This window comes from Parasteatoda tepidariorum, unplaced genomic scaffold (genome assembly GCF_982258835.1).
Source record: "Parasteatoda tepidariorum strain Cologne lab strain unplaced genomic scaffold, Ptep-v5.0 scaffold_15, whole genome shotgun sequence".
In the NCBI taxonomy this organism is placed as follows: Eukaryota; Metazoa; Arthropoda; class Arachnida; order Araneae; family Theridiidae; genus Parasteatoda; species Parasteatoda tepidariorum.
Window position 1 is genome coordinate 1 of NW_028257374.1, and position 16,347 is coordinate 16,347.

Below are 16,347 nucleotides of genomic sequence, written 5' to 3' on the forward strand. Positions count from 1 at the left end.
ACTATAATTATATGCTTTAGAGAAATAAGTATTATTTTATGCGTAACAAACAAGCGAACTCTTGTATCATTCTAGCTTAAAAAAAAATATGTGCAAGATCAATCATAAATGTCACATACAAGGACACACTTAAACAGAAAAAAAACTATAATTATATGCTTTAGAGAAATAAGTATTATTTTATGCGTAACAAACAAGCGACTTCTTGTATCATTCTAGCTTAAAAAAAAGTTGTGCAAGATCAATCATAAATGTCACATACAAGGACACACTTAAAAAAAAAAAAAAGGTTGTGCAAGATCAAAAGACAGAATCGTTTGGAATAAACTTTTTCTGGCGTCATCTCCTTCGCCCACACAATTCATACGATTATTTGAAACGTGGAGGTCTTTTCAAAAAAAAAAAAAAAAAAAAATTGTTTTCGAATCGTCTGGAATAAACTTTTCTAAAGTCATCTCCTTGACCTACCCAATTCATACGATCATTTGAAACGTGGAGGTCTTTTCAAAAAAAAAAAAAAAAAAAAATGTTGTTCGAATTGTCTGAAATAAGTAGGTTCTTTTCGACTGGATTTATTTCCATCTTGCAGAGTATAAAAAATTAGGTGTAATTCAAAAAATATTTGCTCTTGAATAAGTACTCTGAAAAAAAAAAAAAAAACTTGATTAGTTTAGTAGTAAGTATAGTTCCAACATATAACTTTCCTCTAATAATTTTTTTGTTGTAAAATTTCGTTGATATCTAACCCGAATAGGAACTGTGTTATTAGTATTTTTTCGTTATTTCAAGCATATAGCCATTTACTATCTGCTGCTCATTCGATATCTAACGCTTGTCAGGTACATCATAACGTTTGAGGTGGGGCCGATTCAAAACACTGAGGATTTATTTATCCTCTTTATGCAGTTATTATATAGAACATGGATTAGCAGCTTTCAAATTTACCAACCTTTCCAGAAAAATAAACACTCGGTGTTTTTTTGAATGTTTATAAAATGTGGAAGAAGAAGAAGAAGAAGAAAAAAAAACGATTGAATCTGGTAAGTACTAGTAAAGATTACGAGAAATAAATATTTTTATGTGGACTGTTTAGAGAAATAAACACTCTAATATTTTTATGTGGACTGTTTAGAGAAATAAACACTCTAATATTTTTATGTGGACTGTTTAGAGAAATAAACACTCTAATATTTTTATGTGGACTGTTTAGAGAAATAAACACTCTAATATTTTTATGTGGACTGTTTAGAGAAATAAACACTCTGTTTTTTTTTTGTTTTTTTTTTAATGTTTATAAAATGGATTTATTAAATTTTTAAAGCATTAAAACGTTCGACTACATTTTTTACAGACTGTACTGCCCTAACAATAGCTTTGTAAACAACTATTTTTGTCTTTATTTCAATATTTGACTCTCTCCAAAATTTATGTAATCCCTTAAAACATGTTCTTGCTTTGATTATTCTCTGTCTAGTATCTTCACTACTTCCACCTTTTTTTATCTACAATAGAACCTAAATAGCTAAATGACTCTATGTCATCTATTTCGTGATTTGTGATTTTAATTTTGTCATTTTTCTTTTGATTTATTCTCATTACTTTAGTTTTCTTCTTGTTTATGAATAAACCTACACTATTTGAATATTTGTTGAATTTGTCTGTTTTAAGCTGAAGTTCTGTACATTTGGATGAAATAAGTACGATGTCATCTGCAAAATCAAGGTCTTCTAAAGTAGTTGTGAAATTCCACCTTATTCCTCTTTTTTCATCTTTCAAGCTGTTTCGCATAATCCAGTCTATCACCAGTATAAATAAAAATCCTGATAAAACACATCCCTGTCTCACGCCAGGTTTTACCAAAAAGAATTCAGTTAATTCTCCATTTACTTCTATACATGTTTTGCTGTTATCATACATATCTTATTATGTTAATATATTTCTCTGGTATAGTATAAAGTGATAAAATTTCCCATAATTTCTCTCTCTTAACTGAATCAAAAGCTTTACTGAAATCAATCAAGTTTAAACATAAAGAGGTATTAAATTCCAAGCTTTGCTCAATGATATTTCTAAGTGTGAAGATTTGCTGCATTGTTCCATTTCCACTGTGGGAACCTGCTTGTTCTTCTCTTGAAATTTCATAAATTTCATGTTTTAGTCTATTCAAAATTATCCTTCCAAATATTTTTCCCGGTATGGAAAGTAGGTTAATGCACCTCCAATTTTCGCATTCTGTTAGATCGCCTTTCTTGGGAATTTTCACTATTACTGCTTCCTTCCATTGTTCTGGTATTCTTTCATTTCTCCAGATTTCATTGAAGAGCTTTTGCAACTGTCTTGTAGCGGTTTCAAAATCTGCCTTAAGCATCTCTGCCACGATTCCATCTCACCCTGCAGCCTTCTTTGGTTTTGTGGCCTTCAGGGCATTCTGTACCTCATCCAGCGAGATATCTTCCAAAGAAAAATCTACAGTAGATGCTACATTTAATGTAACATTTGGGAGTTGCTCAGAATTTTCAACATGGTGTTATGCGTATCTTCAAAATATTCTCTCCATCTTTCTTCGATCCTCTCATCCGTAGTAAGTAACGTATTGTTTTTGTCTCGTATTGCACATTGCGAATTTCGTTTATTTCCTTTTATTTGTTTCACTTTCTGATAGAAAGTACTTATTTGTCCTTTTTGCGCTGCATCTTGAGCTTCAGTGGCAAAGTCTGAAATATTTCCTTTTGTCTTTTCTAATTGACTTTATACTTCTCTATCAATTTGACTATACTGCTGTCTATACCGATTAAATAATCTTTCAGACTTTGTAGTTTCCATCTGTATTTTCTTTTTCCTTCTGTTTTCAATTAGAATTAATGTTTCTCCCGTTATCCATTCTTTGCTTTTCTTTCATTTCATTTTACCCAACACTTTTTCTGCTACATCGCAATAAATGTTTTTGATCTGTTCCCAAGTCTCTTCAACTTTTTCTTTTACCTCATTTTCTGATTGCTGAGTGTTGCTATGATTTTCTTCTTCCCTTAACAGCTCAAATCTGTTTTTCAACTCGATTGAAAATTCTTGTCTGCACTCTTTGGCTTTTAACTTAGCAATGTCATAGCTTATTGTTTTATGTCCCGTCTTCTTTGATGATTTTCTTAATTTTATTTTTAATATTGCTAGAATCAAGTAGTGATCTGATCCAACATCGGCACCTCTCATCGCTCTTACGTCTCTTAGTGAGCTCCTGAACTTGTTATTAATTGCAATATGATCTATTTGATTTTTTGTTCTTCCGTCTGGTGAGGTCCATGTTCATTTATGTATCTCTCTATGCTTGAATCTACTCCCATCTATGTTCAAACTATTTAGTTCGCACAGGGAAACAAACAGTTCTCCATTTTTGTTCCTGTCGCCCGGTGATTCGTTTCCCATGGAGGTTTCATCATCACTAATCCGTTTTCCAACCTTAGCATTAAGGTCTCCCATAAGAATTATCATGTCATGTTTTGGAGCTCGATTTAAAACACATTGTAGTTGATCATAAAATGTCTCCCTTTCCTCCTCATCGGCATCATTCGTTGGTGCATACACTTGAATAATTGATAGTTTAATGTATTTTGAATAAAATAAAATTCTATCATTGATTGGTTCCCATTCCAAAAGACTCTTCGCTGTTTCTTTATTAATGATTAGCGCCACGCCTCTTTCGTGCTTTTCTTCAGCTCCTGAGTACAAAATGATTTGTTCACTTCCAGTTTTAAGCTTGCTAAAACCTGTCCATCTTAGTTCTGATATTCCCAAGATATCCAATTGGTATCTATCCATTTCCATTGACCTGTCTGCTTTTTCCACATTGGTACATAGTTCTTACATTCTAAGCACCAATTCGTAACTTGTGTTTAGGTTTCATCAATGACTTCTTCTGCATCAAAAGCTCCAAATGGCTTTCCCTTCGACACTTCATGGGCCCGATTTCCTCATTCCAGATTAGATAACTGTCATTTGAAATTTCACAAGTCATTGCTTCCGCCAAGAGAATTTGGCCCGATATGCTTTTGGTTTCTGTAGTCAGGGATGTTTTACGGGGTAGGGGTAGAGGGACTAGCCCTACGCCCAACCCTCCTCCTTTATCCAGGCTTGGGACTGGGGCACGGAATAGCCGAAGCTATCCATGTGGCGGAGTTGATATATATTGTTAGGCTAAATTTAAAACAAAAATTAGAATTGATTTGATAGATCTAATGGTTCTCATGTTATAAATATTTTATTACTAAAGAGTAAGTCAAAATTTGCATATTTCATACATTAAATCCTCATTTCTTCTAAACAATTGCTTCAAAGGACTATTTTATGGGATTAAGCATAAAAAATTAAATTGGAAGAGAAGCCTTACTTGTCTAGATATCAATGTCAGTTGCATAAAGTGGTACAAGTCAAAGTAAAGAAAATGTTCTTTCTACACCGGAGACTTTTATAAATTTTTGAGTTGCTCAAGTATTAAATCAGACAACTTGGTTTTATTCGATTTCGCGTGTACGATACCTCACTTGCCTAGCTAGCAATTCTAGATACGTAAATATGTATAAATAAACTTTACTTTTATACATAAAACATAAATAACTTTTATAATACTAGTCACTCGATTGAACGCAAAAAAATACTAAATAGTATTTAATTCTATTCCCCTTTTATTATCTCTTTAGAGATGCAACATGGAATTCATTTGCATCTTAATATCATATTCATAAAAATGAGCTAGAAATCATAATCCTTTTTATACTATGCGAAATTGCTACTGCGAATTTACTAACTGCGAAATTGCCTTTAGAGTTGAGTTTCCGCAAATTAGGACTGGGCTATAAATCGATATATCGTGACACATCGATTTAACACCGATACAGCGACTTCAGTGGCGTAGGGAGCTTAACTCGCGCCCGGGGCACAATACCCTTTTAGCGCCCCCCCCCATTCGAAAACTATATAATATTATATGTAAAATATACTAGCAAATCAATAAATAAATAAAGTCATAGACTCAAGCTAGGCTTTAAATTTGAGACAAAAAATGTAGTTGAGAGAACAAGACTAGATTTTGAAATGTATATGATCATCTAGAATTAGTTCAAAAGATACCTATTATTTATTTTACATATTTATAAAGAAATATTTATAAAGAAATATTTTAAAAACACGCAGTTTTTAAACAATAAAAAAGTAAATATTTATTATCTCTAAGGAGATACATATATTTAATAATCATATGATTATAATACATTAATAAAACTATTACTATGTCTAAATTTTCCGTGCTTTTGATGAAGAGAATGTATCAATAATATCATCAAAATTGATCATTTAAAAATGTTCTCTTTCCACACTTAAAAATGCTAGGTCACTTAGGCGGTCTGTCAAAATTAATTTTAATTTGCAGAATGAACGTTCGCAGCTAGCAATTGATACTGAGATAGTCGGGAGTATTTCAAATGCCGCTCTCAGATTTGGAAAAACATCTTCTCCATTCGAGATTGATTATAAAAGTAAGAAATTCTAATGGAGTTTTAGGTTTAATTTCTTTTCTACTGCGGAGTAACATTTTGCTGTCACATATTTTGATAAAAAGTTCTATTACATTGAAATCTGTATTATAAAATTCACCCAGATTTTTAAAATTTTTTTTCAATGTCGTTATCAACATTATCCTTGTTTAATAAATTTTCAACGTCTAGTAGAAATCCAAATTTGAAATTAAGGTCAATTAATCGTTTACACATTTCTTGTTGGAGACGATCAAAAGTGCTTTTCATAACGCGAGAAATTTCAATTTCTGCGGAAAGACCACCATAGCCAATTCTCCAGGCACGTATTGTTGTATCCATATACCATTTTTCACAAAGAGACTCTGCTTTTTCTATTGCCTCTTTACAGAGCTTGTCTCAAATTTCGGCTAGTTCAGTCGCTAATGATTCAAGATCATGGAACACTTCTCTAAAATTCATTCTAGGATCTTGTAATCTGAGCTGCACACGATCAATCGTTCTTAAGATTTCGTACCAGATATTAACTAAAGTTATAAAACTAAAGGTTAGTATATTTTGCAACAGAATTGTAGCTTCACTTCTGTTGTCACTTGTAGTGGTAGTGTGCTCTGCTAATTTTTCTATTAGTTCTTATATTCTATAGCCCATAGATGATAACGATAACCGCTTCTATTCTGGCGCTCCATCGCGTTTCAGATGTGTGACCTGCCATCACGGCAGCATTATCGCAACATTGTGATCTGCAGTTTGTTAATGAAATTTTATCGTAATTTAATTTCTCTAAAATTGTATTTTCGATCGAGGCTGCATGTTTAGCATGTATTTCAATAAAACTCAAAAAAGATTCTTTGATGGAAACTTTTTTATTGATAAAATCAGCATCTACATACCTAGCGACTTGGGACATTTGTTCTCGATGAGAGATATCAGGAATTGAATCAAACAAAAGTCCATAATACATATTTATTTCTTTTGATATCGTTTATTAGTTGATTTCGAACTGTAGATGCCAGAAGATGAATGAATTCATTTTGAATCTGTGGTGACAAATATGAGTACAACAAATTTTTTCATACTCTATTCACTTAATAATAGAATCGTCGAATAGATGTAGTAAGTAATCTTATTTGATTTATTACTTACCAAGAATGCCTTGAACTTGAAAGGTAATAACATAGTGAAATATACAATATAATTTATGCTGACATTAAACTTATATACAACATTTAATAACATTTCAGTTTTATTCTAAGCAGAGCGCGATGACAAGGACGTGAATTAAATATTGAAATATATTTAATATGAATATGAATTTAATATAATATTTATATGAATTAAATATTATGAATAATATTTATGAATTAACATTTATTATATTACACTGGCACAAATTTAAAATATATTTTCCAGAAATCAATTATAATAAAAAAAATTATCCAGCAATTTTTTGTTTTGCGGACCATTTGGCACCCCTTTGTGAGTAGCGCCCTGGGCATGATGCCCCCCCTTGCCCACCCCTCGCTACGCCACTGAGTGACTTTCGTTCCAGGCGATGCATCAGCTGTCGAGTAAAAAAGACTAACGATATAGCGATACAAGACACGCAAGGATCTTCTCTTACGTTCCGATCCAACTCGCGCTGGGGAAGACGATGTACGTATCGTCTTGAAACGGCCTTGATTGATGAGCGGTAGAAACAGAATCAGTTTTGAGAACATATATCGTGATTTCGCATGCTCGTTTTCGCGCCTCATAGTTTTTTTCTTTTCCTTTGTCGCGACTTGATATCGTTTCTTGTAGATTATTTTCAGTGGGACTGACTTAGTGATCGCCGCCTTTACCTTGTTCTGAATGTAATCTATTATTGAAAAGAATATATAAAGAAGTGTTTCTTAATTAATTAGGTAAATTAATTATTTTAAAACAAAACTTTTTTATTTATTTTTAAATGTGAAAATTAATTTTGATATTATATGCTTAAGTAATTTTTTACATTATTGAATTTATTACAATCGGAAATCTAATTTAAGGTGCCCATAAAGAATTAAATTACAAAGTAATTAAATTTGTTAGGCTATTTTTTACTTTATTTTAATTTATTAAAAACTTTTGGGATAAAATTTCTAATAATTTAATGGGTTTTTAAATTTAATTTAAAATTTTAAATTTATAAATCTTTAGTTGTTTTTGTTTTTATAAATAAAATTAAAACAAAACTTCTTTTTTCTCTTTTGGATTTGGACATAAGTCAATCAACTTTGTTTATTCAAAAAAATTAGTAAGGTTTGCGACTTCTTTTTTTTTTTTTTTAAGCACTTCGTTTTATTAAAGAGTATAACCGTGTTTTTTAATTTTCTTTCAATATTGTCAGTTAAATATATTATTGAATATCATAATTCTTTTGTTTTTCTTTTCAAGAAATTAAACCTTACTTTGTTTTTTCGTTCAGAATTCGGTAATTATTCAATTTAACTTAATTATTTATGTGAAATAATATCTAATGATAAAAAATAGGGTTGTTTTAAAAGCGTTCTTTTTTTTTAGCACTTTGTTTTAAGCCTGCAAATAATTTTTAACGAACTTATTTTTTAAATTTTCTTTCTATATTGTTAGATAAATATTATATTGATAAATTTCAATTTTATTTATTTTTTTATTTATTTTTAAGCTAAGAAATCTTTCGTTATTTGCGCGATCATTTTTAGAAAATATAACATTAATATCTTTCTTTAGCAAAACATATGTATCTTCAAATTCATAAATTGATTTAAATCAATCTGAGTATGAAGTTTTGATAGAAATCCTACTTTCTGTGCCTTACAAGTAAATGAATTTCAAAAATACTATATCGCGATGCATCGCTATTAACGATGCATCACGATATAAAAAAATTTTTATATCGCCCGTCCTACCGTTTATAGTTGCTCTTATTTTTCTCTCGTGTGATATTCGCTTAAGACACATTTAATTTATAATTATTTTGAACCAATAAAATTATTGTAAATACTACTTCAAGATATTTGTTTTTTAAGGAACTCAAAAGGATAAAAAAAATCACTCTTTTCCTATCAGAAAATTATTCCTGATATTTAAAGCCTTTAGTAAGAAACTTATATTCACTAGAAAAAAACAGAGTTCTAATTCAATCAAAATAATTTCACTGCTTTTCTTTTTTCTTTTTTTCTAAAGAAAAGAAAGAAAAAGCAAAACTTTGTGCTTACTCTAGAAAACATCCTCATTGTATAAACACAATATAAAAAGTATATAACCATATGTAAAGGTATATACCGTAGAATAAAGGTATATTACAGTATAATAAAGATATATAATATAAGAAGGTATATAACAGTCTCCTCAGCGAGAAACAGGATACGTTTTGCTTTTATTTTGACAAAGCAAATGAGACTCATATTTATTTACAATTTATTTTTCTATCTTAGTTTTTAAATATGAAGGGGAAAATAAAAAATGAATTAAAATAATTATTTAATTATAAATGAAAACTTTGAAGCAAACTCTTTTTCAAGCTCTTAAAATAAATTAAATGGACTATTTCAGAAACAGATTGGTCTTTAAGAGAATTGGGTTTATTTCTTAAAGCTTTAAAGTGCTTATGTTACATACGAAAAGGCACATTAAAAAAATAAAGCTTTCGTAAACGCGAAAGATGTAAAGGCTCAATGTTGGATACTCTCTCCAACGAAGAGATTCTTATAAATAAAATTCTCACTACTTCTAAATTTAATATTTTTATTTTCATTTTTATTTTCACAGTTACCATTTTTTATTTCATGCAATTTAGAAGCTGTATAAAATCCCAGCAAGCCTGAATGTTTTCATTTTGATTTTATGTGTTTTTGGGCCATAAAGTGACTGTTACGAAAGTTTCCACGTCTTCCGAAAGCCAGCCAGATTGTTTCAAATCGTACCAAAATCTAGATCATGAACGATGTTTCTTGTTTTTTAAAATTTGTTATCGGATGTTCTAGATCACCACAATAGTTTAGGAAGTATTTACATATGAAAAGAAATCTGATAAGTAAGTCAAGAAATTTGTGTAAATTTAGGTAGTTACAAACTTAGAAAAACTTCCACGTGCTTTGATTAATAGTTTACTACCCACATTTTCAGCCAACCTTTCGAAACTCCGAGTTCCTTATTCGCAGTGACAAGTGACTCAGAAAAATTTAATTTAGTAAAAAAAATTTAATTAATTTAATCAAGAACTAAAAATTTTCAGTTTACCCACAAAAATTAACCAACGTATGACAAATACCGAATTTAAAAAATGGTATTAAATTTATTTGTATCAATCACTTTAACGTTAAAACTAATGTTACAGTACCAATGATTACAGAACCAAATATAAATATTTATATTATTATTATATTTTTTTTATTTATTTTATAACCGTCGTTAAACAGCCGACCTAATTTTTTGGGTTTACGACTACTAATGCTCCTCTCCGTAGCCTTGTCATTTTGAACCCAATCGAGAAGACAAGGGAATTCCAGGATCAAGTACTTGGAGAAATTTTGCCTTCGTGGAGGACTTTTTGTTGATGGAATTAACCCGCATTTTGCGTTACATGGAGTGGAGGACCACGAGATCCTCCCACGGGTAGCCTGACGATAAAGGGACTCTAACCCATGACCCTTCTGCCACTGAGGATATTTCACGCCAGCACTGTGGTCGGTGCAAACCAGATGCGGAATTTGTTTCGACAAGCCATTGCTGGATTCGAAACCGGTTTACCTCATTCGAAGGAGAACGCTTTATCCCCTGAGCGAGTTCTGTTCACGTCCGAAAGTGTCCAATGCGAGAAGTATGTGAACGACAATGTAAATGATTATCTATCAAAACGAGATAAAGTTTACATGTTTTATATACTAATGAATGGGAATTGAATAATTGTAATGGTAGTTAAGCTACAAAGTTTTTCAACGTTAATATTTGTACACAAAAATTATTAGTACAATTTTAAAAAAAAAAAAAAAACGTGTTGGAAAAGTAAGTTTCTGTCAAACCCATTTTTTTCGCTAATTTTTAAATTATTTCGATACTTTATTATATTTTAATTATTAGAGTTCAACTAAGAGCTCAGTAATAAGATAAAAGTTTGTCCTCATCAATTTTTATTTTCATTTAAGTGCCTCATTTCTAAACGCTAAACGGTTTAAAGGCAAAAGCAAGTACAGCTTATTTCTGACCTTGAATCCAAGAAATTAAGTTTGCTCTTCAAAAATTAGTTCATTGCAGGAGATAATAGGCCTACATTTTCCCACCAAATTATTTTGCTTCCTATCCCACGTATAAAAAAGTATATTGGAAAAAACAATCTTATGCTAATTTTTGAACTTGAAGACAAAAAATTTTTATTTCGCATTCAAACATTCGCTTATAGTAGGAATCCGTGATGACAGAAAAAAATTTCGTTTGCTGAATCGCAAAAAAAAATTTCCTAGTTTTTGACAACAACAAAAAAAAATTTATTAATAAAAAATAAAGAGTTGAATTTCCCCCAAATTTAAGTTCAATTTTGGAAATTATTAATCAAAACTAATTTTTAACCAAACTTAGAATAACAAAGGAGAGAATTTTCTGTTTAATTATTAAAAATGGAAAATTTTTAAAGCAAAATATATATCAAATTTAACAATTCCGAGTTGGCGTTATATGAGGATATAGTAAGTCTATGCTTGCACAGCACAAGCTTTTCATTATAAAATATGCAACAAAAAAATTTTATTTTGAAATCCATGTGTTTTTTAGCCAAAACACTTCTTTGCTAGCCAAACTAACTTTTTTTTAAATTTTATTTTAAACAGTCTTTGAACAGCCGACCCAATTTTTTGGGCTACCCATTACAACTACCGATGTTCAACTCCTGTTATTTTAAACCCAATCCAGAAGACAAGAGAACTCATGGGTCAAGTATTGGGATAAATTTTGTCTTGGTGGAGGGCTTTTAAATAGACCTAACCCGCATTTGCTTTATACGGAGAGGAAAACCACCCATGGTTAGCCTGATGGTAAGGGAACTCTAACCCATGTCGCGTCTAACACTGAGGATATTTTACATCAGCACTGAGGTCGGTGCATGCGGGATGCGGAATTCGAACACGGTTCACCTCATTGGAAAGCGAACGCTCTATTCCCTCAGCGGCAAACTAATTTTTTAATAAAATTTACGAATTTTATTGAGGACTGTTTGCCCATTGCGGGAAATTGAGATCAAAGGCTATCACGCCAAAAAGTTTCGATAGACAACCCATCAAGAAGAGGCTACGGTCATGAGCTGTTTATTGTTCAAAACCCCACTAGGTTAAATTTTTCCTCCTAGTTTAGGCTCTTTATTGAAAATGGTAAATCATGCAAAAGTTTTCGTTAGTCCACGATCCGAAACAAGATTTGTCCTAAACAAATTAGGGCTTAATTGGGTATAATATAGCCTACGTCACAGGTTGTGTTGTTCCTACTAAATTTAACCCATGAACGGCATTTTCTGCGAGCCTAACTTCAAGCCACAAATAAACAAACGAAGTGTTCGATCGTTTAAATAGCTGCTCGCCAGGTTTTATTGCATTATAAAGAAAAGTTATTGAAACTAAATACAACTAAATAAACAACAACAACTGAAACAAATAACAACAACTACTAATAACAATAACTAAATAAACAACAACTAAATTCCATTCGTTTAGCATTGCGTCATATGTTGTTCCTACTAAATCGAAGTAGTTGTGTTTTTTTCATATTATACCCAATTGTGAAATTGGCGGTGACTATGGTTACGAGGTTTAACTATTTCAAGTAGGGGTGTTGGGTCATTATTTAAGATACTAAATTTTACCTCCGAGTATTAGCTCATTACGAGAAAGTAATACCCCAGTCTAACCAAACAAAACTTTATAGCCACAAAGATTACCATATTTGATGGCTTTCCATTGATGGATCAACATAATTTTGATGGTAACCATTAATAATTCTATCATGAACCACTATATTTTTTGATGGTTACCATCACAAGTTACCATCATCCCAATGTAGGAATTCGGACCGATGAATGATGGTTCACCGTAAGAACAGCAACTTGTTTTGAAGGTTTGCTCATCATAGTTCCTTGGAAATCAAATGTTGGAACAATTATGAGCAACCATCATCAGGAATAATTTGGACTGATGGACCAACAAGAACATTGTTTTGTTGTCCTGAAAACCAATAAGAATTCCCATTAAATCATCATTGGATTCATACGAATTCTCTTGACCATCATGGTATTAAAGTAGCCATCATTGTATTAAAGTAGCGTTTTCTATCATGGAATGGTTTGCAGACATACCATGAATGCATATTGGAAAATATTGGATGATGGTGACCATCAAATGTTGTTGAACCATCATCAATCTCTCTGAAACCAACATGAACAGTCAAAATGTTTTGATGGGAACATCACGACTTTTTGACTTGGGTTGGCCAAAAAAACTTTTGGCTGAATTTTGACCAAAAGCAACAGTTTGAGTTTTGCATCAAATTTTAATCCCGTTGTTGGAAGAGGTTTCCTCGTCGTGTGGACGACTGAGGAAAGTTATATCTAAATAAGTTTTAGTTATCAAAAAACTAGAAAATTTAATTCTGCTTCAAATCTTTCGATCAAATTAAAAAAACAATGTTATTCCCTCCCAACAAAAACTTGTTACCCTATTCGGCAAAAAAAGTAGTGCCTAAAACAAGTTATATTAACTAAAATATCGCATTTCAAGAATTTAACTTAAAAATGTCAGTCCTACGAAAGTTTTCTTTAGCCTATTACCAAATTTATAGTCTTAAATCAAAATTTGGCAAATTTTTGTTTTAGGAACCACAGAACTTCACCTTCAAACTTTTTCCCAATGAAGGAAATTCTTAAAGTTTCCCTTATTCACCAAAATAAAATATGGAAAAAAGCAAACGTGGCAAATTTCTAACCAAAAAACTTTTAAGTTTAAATTTCGCTTTTAAATTAGAGCATATTATAGAAATAATTATCCTCCTAAAACCTGTGTCAAAAGCAAATTATGTTTAAAAGTTAGTAACCCGAAAAGTTAATTTTTCTTTCAAGCCTGAGCCTATTGTAAAAAACTGTTATCCAACCCACCAAAATCTATAATTGCTAAAACAAAGTTAACTAATTTTTGATCAAAAAATACAAGTTTCAATCTTGCTAACAAAGTTTAGAAAAACAAATAGCTAGATTAAATTCACGTAAAAAAGTTTTTGTTAACACAGTAGTTCTTAAATAGTTTAAGCTAAAAAATATTTAACTATAATAAAAATAAATCTTATTTTATAATTCTACTTTTATTTAATTACATTTATATTATATGTCATCATTTTTACTCAAAATTCAATACTATTGTAGAAAATCGTTTCACCATCTAAAGTTTTTGTTAATCAGCCTTCGGTTACCTTAAGGCTGTGGTAATAAACCATTGATATCAAATCTCGATGATATTAAATGTTTCATTCATAGAATTAAGGTGAAGAGAATATAAAAGGTTAAATTCTCTTCAAACAACTTATTCAAAATATTAGTATTACTTTAACAAACGAATAAGCATTATTAACAAACTTAAACATTATGAGGTCGCTATGCGACCAAGCTAACTAGTAAAAAGTATTGTTTTTCAATGTAAGGACCTCCCCTAGCCATTCGTCTGAAGAGGTGGCGGTGACTATGGTTACGAGGTTTAACTATTTCAAGTAGGGGTGTTTGGTCATTATTTAAGATAGGTTTTGCCTCCGGTCGATGAGAGAAAGGGAACCAGGGAGGAAAGGAGGTGCACTGTTTCTTGTTTCCAAAGTAGCAGACGACTGTGGCGAGGGGAGTTCTTTCTATAGTCAAACTATAGGTGCTTGTTCTTCACCTGACGGAGAATGTTTATCATAGAGTTGCCTTTCCCTCAAAACCGATGACTCAGGGGATAGAGCGTTCGCCTTCCAATTCGGCGAACCGGGTTCGAATCCCAGTCGATACGAATTCCGCATCTGGCTTGTACCGACCACAGTGCTGACGTGAAATATCCTCAGTGGTAGACAGATAATGGGTTAGTCTCCTTACCGTCAGTCTAACCGTGGGAGGTTCTCGTAGTTTTCTTCTCCATGTAACGCAAATGCGGGTTAGTTCCAACAGAAAGTCCTCCCCGAAGGCAAATTTCTCCCAATACTCGATCCAGGAGTTTCCTTGACTTCGGGATTGGATTCAAAATAACATGGCTACGGAGTTAAACATTAGTTGTCCTTAAACCCATAAAATTGGGTGGGCTGTTCAACGACAATTATAAAATAAAATTAATTTTAAAAAAAAACTTAACTCGCCAAGCTGGCGGAAGTAAAACTACTGATGAGAGAAACTGGTGACAGTTACAGATTAAAACTGATGAGAGTGGCGAGCACTGCAAAGGAATAAAATAATAAATTAAGAAACAAAATATTTTTTTGGTTAAGTTCTTAAAAGCAGATAAGAATGCGGTTTTTAAATTATAAATGGAATTGTGACATACCATGCATTTTTTAGTGTACGATTTAGACTGCTTTTTTTTGAAGTATGGTTCTACTATAGCACTTATTTTTGTTATAGGAAAGAGTTATGATGTCGATTGAGCAGTATAACGTAGTGGAACAAAATATAGGTAAGAATATAATTCTCATGTTTTATTTATTTTGATACCTTTACGTGTTTTGACCAAAAATTAAAATTTTTCAATATTTTTTTCTCCAAAACTACAGCACAAATGGATAACTACTGCAGCTATTAATTCTGATTTACAATGTACAAAAAAGTAATAAATGGACCACTCTGAATAATTTTTGATCTAATGATTGGATCTTCAAGCTCTTGGTCTTAATCTGAATGATTCGAGGGGGTCATTTCAAACATGCAATTTGTTCAAACATTAATTCATTCATTTTAAATTACGAGATCAGACACAAAAACGTACTTTCTTTGAACAAGCATATCGTCTGATTTGAAAAGGAGGTAGCCGCAATCTGAGAAATAAGGTCTCAGGGTTGAAGAGTGGTCCTGAGTTTGTAACTTTCAATGTTAATTTTACTTTTTGCGTATTTATCATAACTTAAGAACGTTTTAAGCAAACACGATTATAACCTTCGTTTTTCCAGAAATAATATTTCAACCAAAGTAAATCCTTTAGTAAATATTTGTTATTTTATTTAGTAATAGTAAGAAAAGAATTGAATTCAAAGGTATACTATTTTTGCAGCATTTTAAAGAATAAAAATAACTGAGCGAAATTGACCGAATAGTTCCTGACAAATCAATTTTTAAATATAAGACTTTTTCAAACAATGCGACTGTTTCAAAATTCAATTTCTTAGGAATTATTTGACCGATTTTCTATTTCACCATTTAAAATTGCATTACTTAAAATGATACGAAAAATGTATATACATTACAGTTCTAAAAGTTTTCGTCATGTCTCTCAATCGTACCTATAATTTTCATATTTTAAAATACTCGTTGTAGTGTGAAAAATAATTTGTTAGTTAATAATTTATTATTATTTGATATTTAGCAATAAATATATTTCATTTGTGTCCATTTCCGGAGTAAAACTACTGGTCAGAATAGAGCACAGCAGTGTTTCACTGGCTATACCTTTTTTGGAAGAAGCACAGTTCTTCCAAATCTTTTTTTTTTTTTTGTCTTCCTAAATTGCAGGAGTAAACGGTATTTCACACTATACAGTCTTAGTTATCCCAGAGAGTGGTAGCAATTTAGTTTCAAGGAGGGCAGGTTTCACGCGATCCACAGTTCGTCTAC

At 31.3% G+C, this 16,347-nt stretch overlaps 1 protein-coding gene and 1 long non-coding RNA gene across 3 annotated transcripts in view; one reads left to right on the forward strand and one right to left on the reverse strand.

Moving 5' to 3' along the window:
- Positions 1-3,300: 3,300 nt before the first annotated feature.
- LOC147800836 (protein CFDP2-like) lies at positions 3,301-3,813 on the reverse strand. The gene has a single exon (XM_087156351.1). It carries the CDS (start codon positions 3,811-3,813, stop codon positions 3,301-3,303), a length of 513 nt encoding a protein of 170 aa, XP_087012477.1.
- An 11,313-nt stretch (positions 3,814-15,126) lies between these two features.
- LOC147800837 (uncharacterized) overlaps positions 15,127-16,347 on the forward strand; it is a 118,974-nt gene continuing 117,753 nt past the window's right edge. Inside the window, exon 1 of one of the 2 annotated variants that reach the window (XR_015431076.1) lies at positions 15,127-15,196. This is a non-coding gene — a long non-coding RNA (uncharacterized LOC147800837). The remainder of the gene's footprint in view (positions 15,197-16,347) is intronic. The other variant, XR_015431077.1, reaches the window with a different exon arrangement.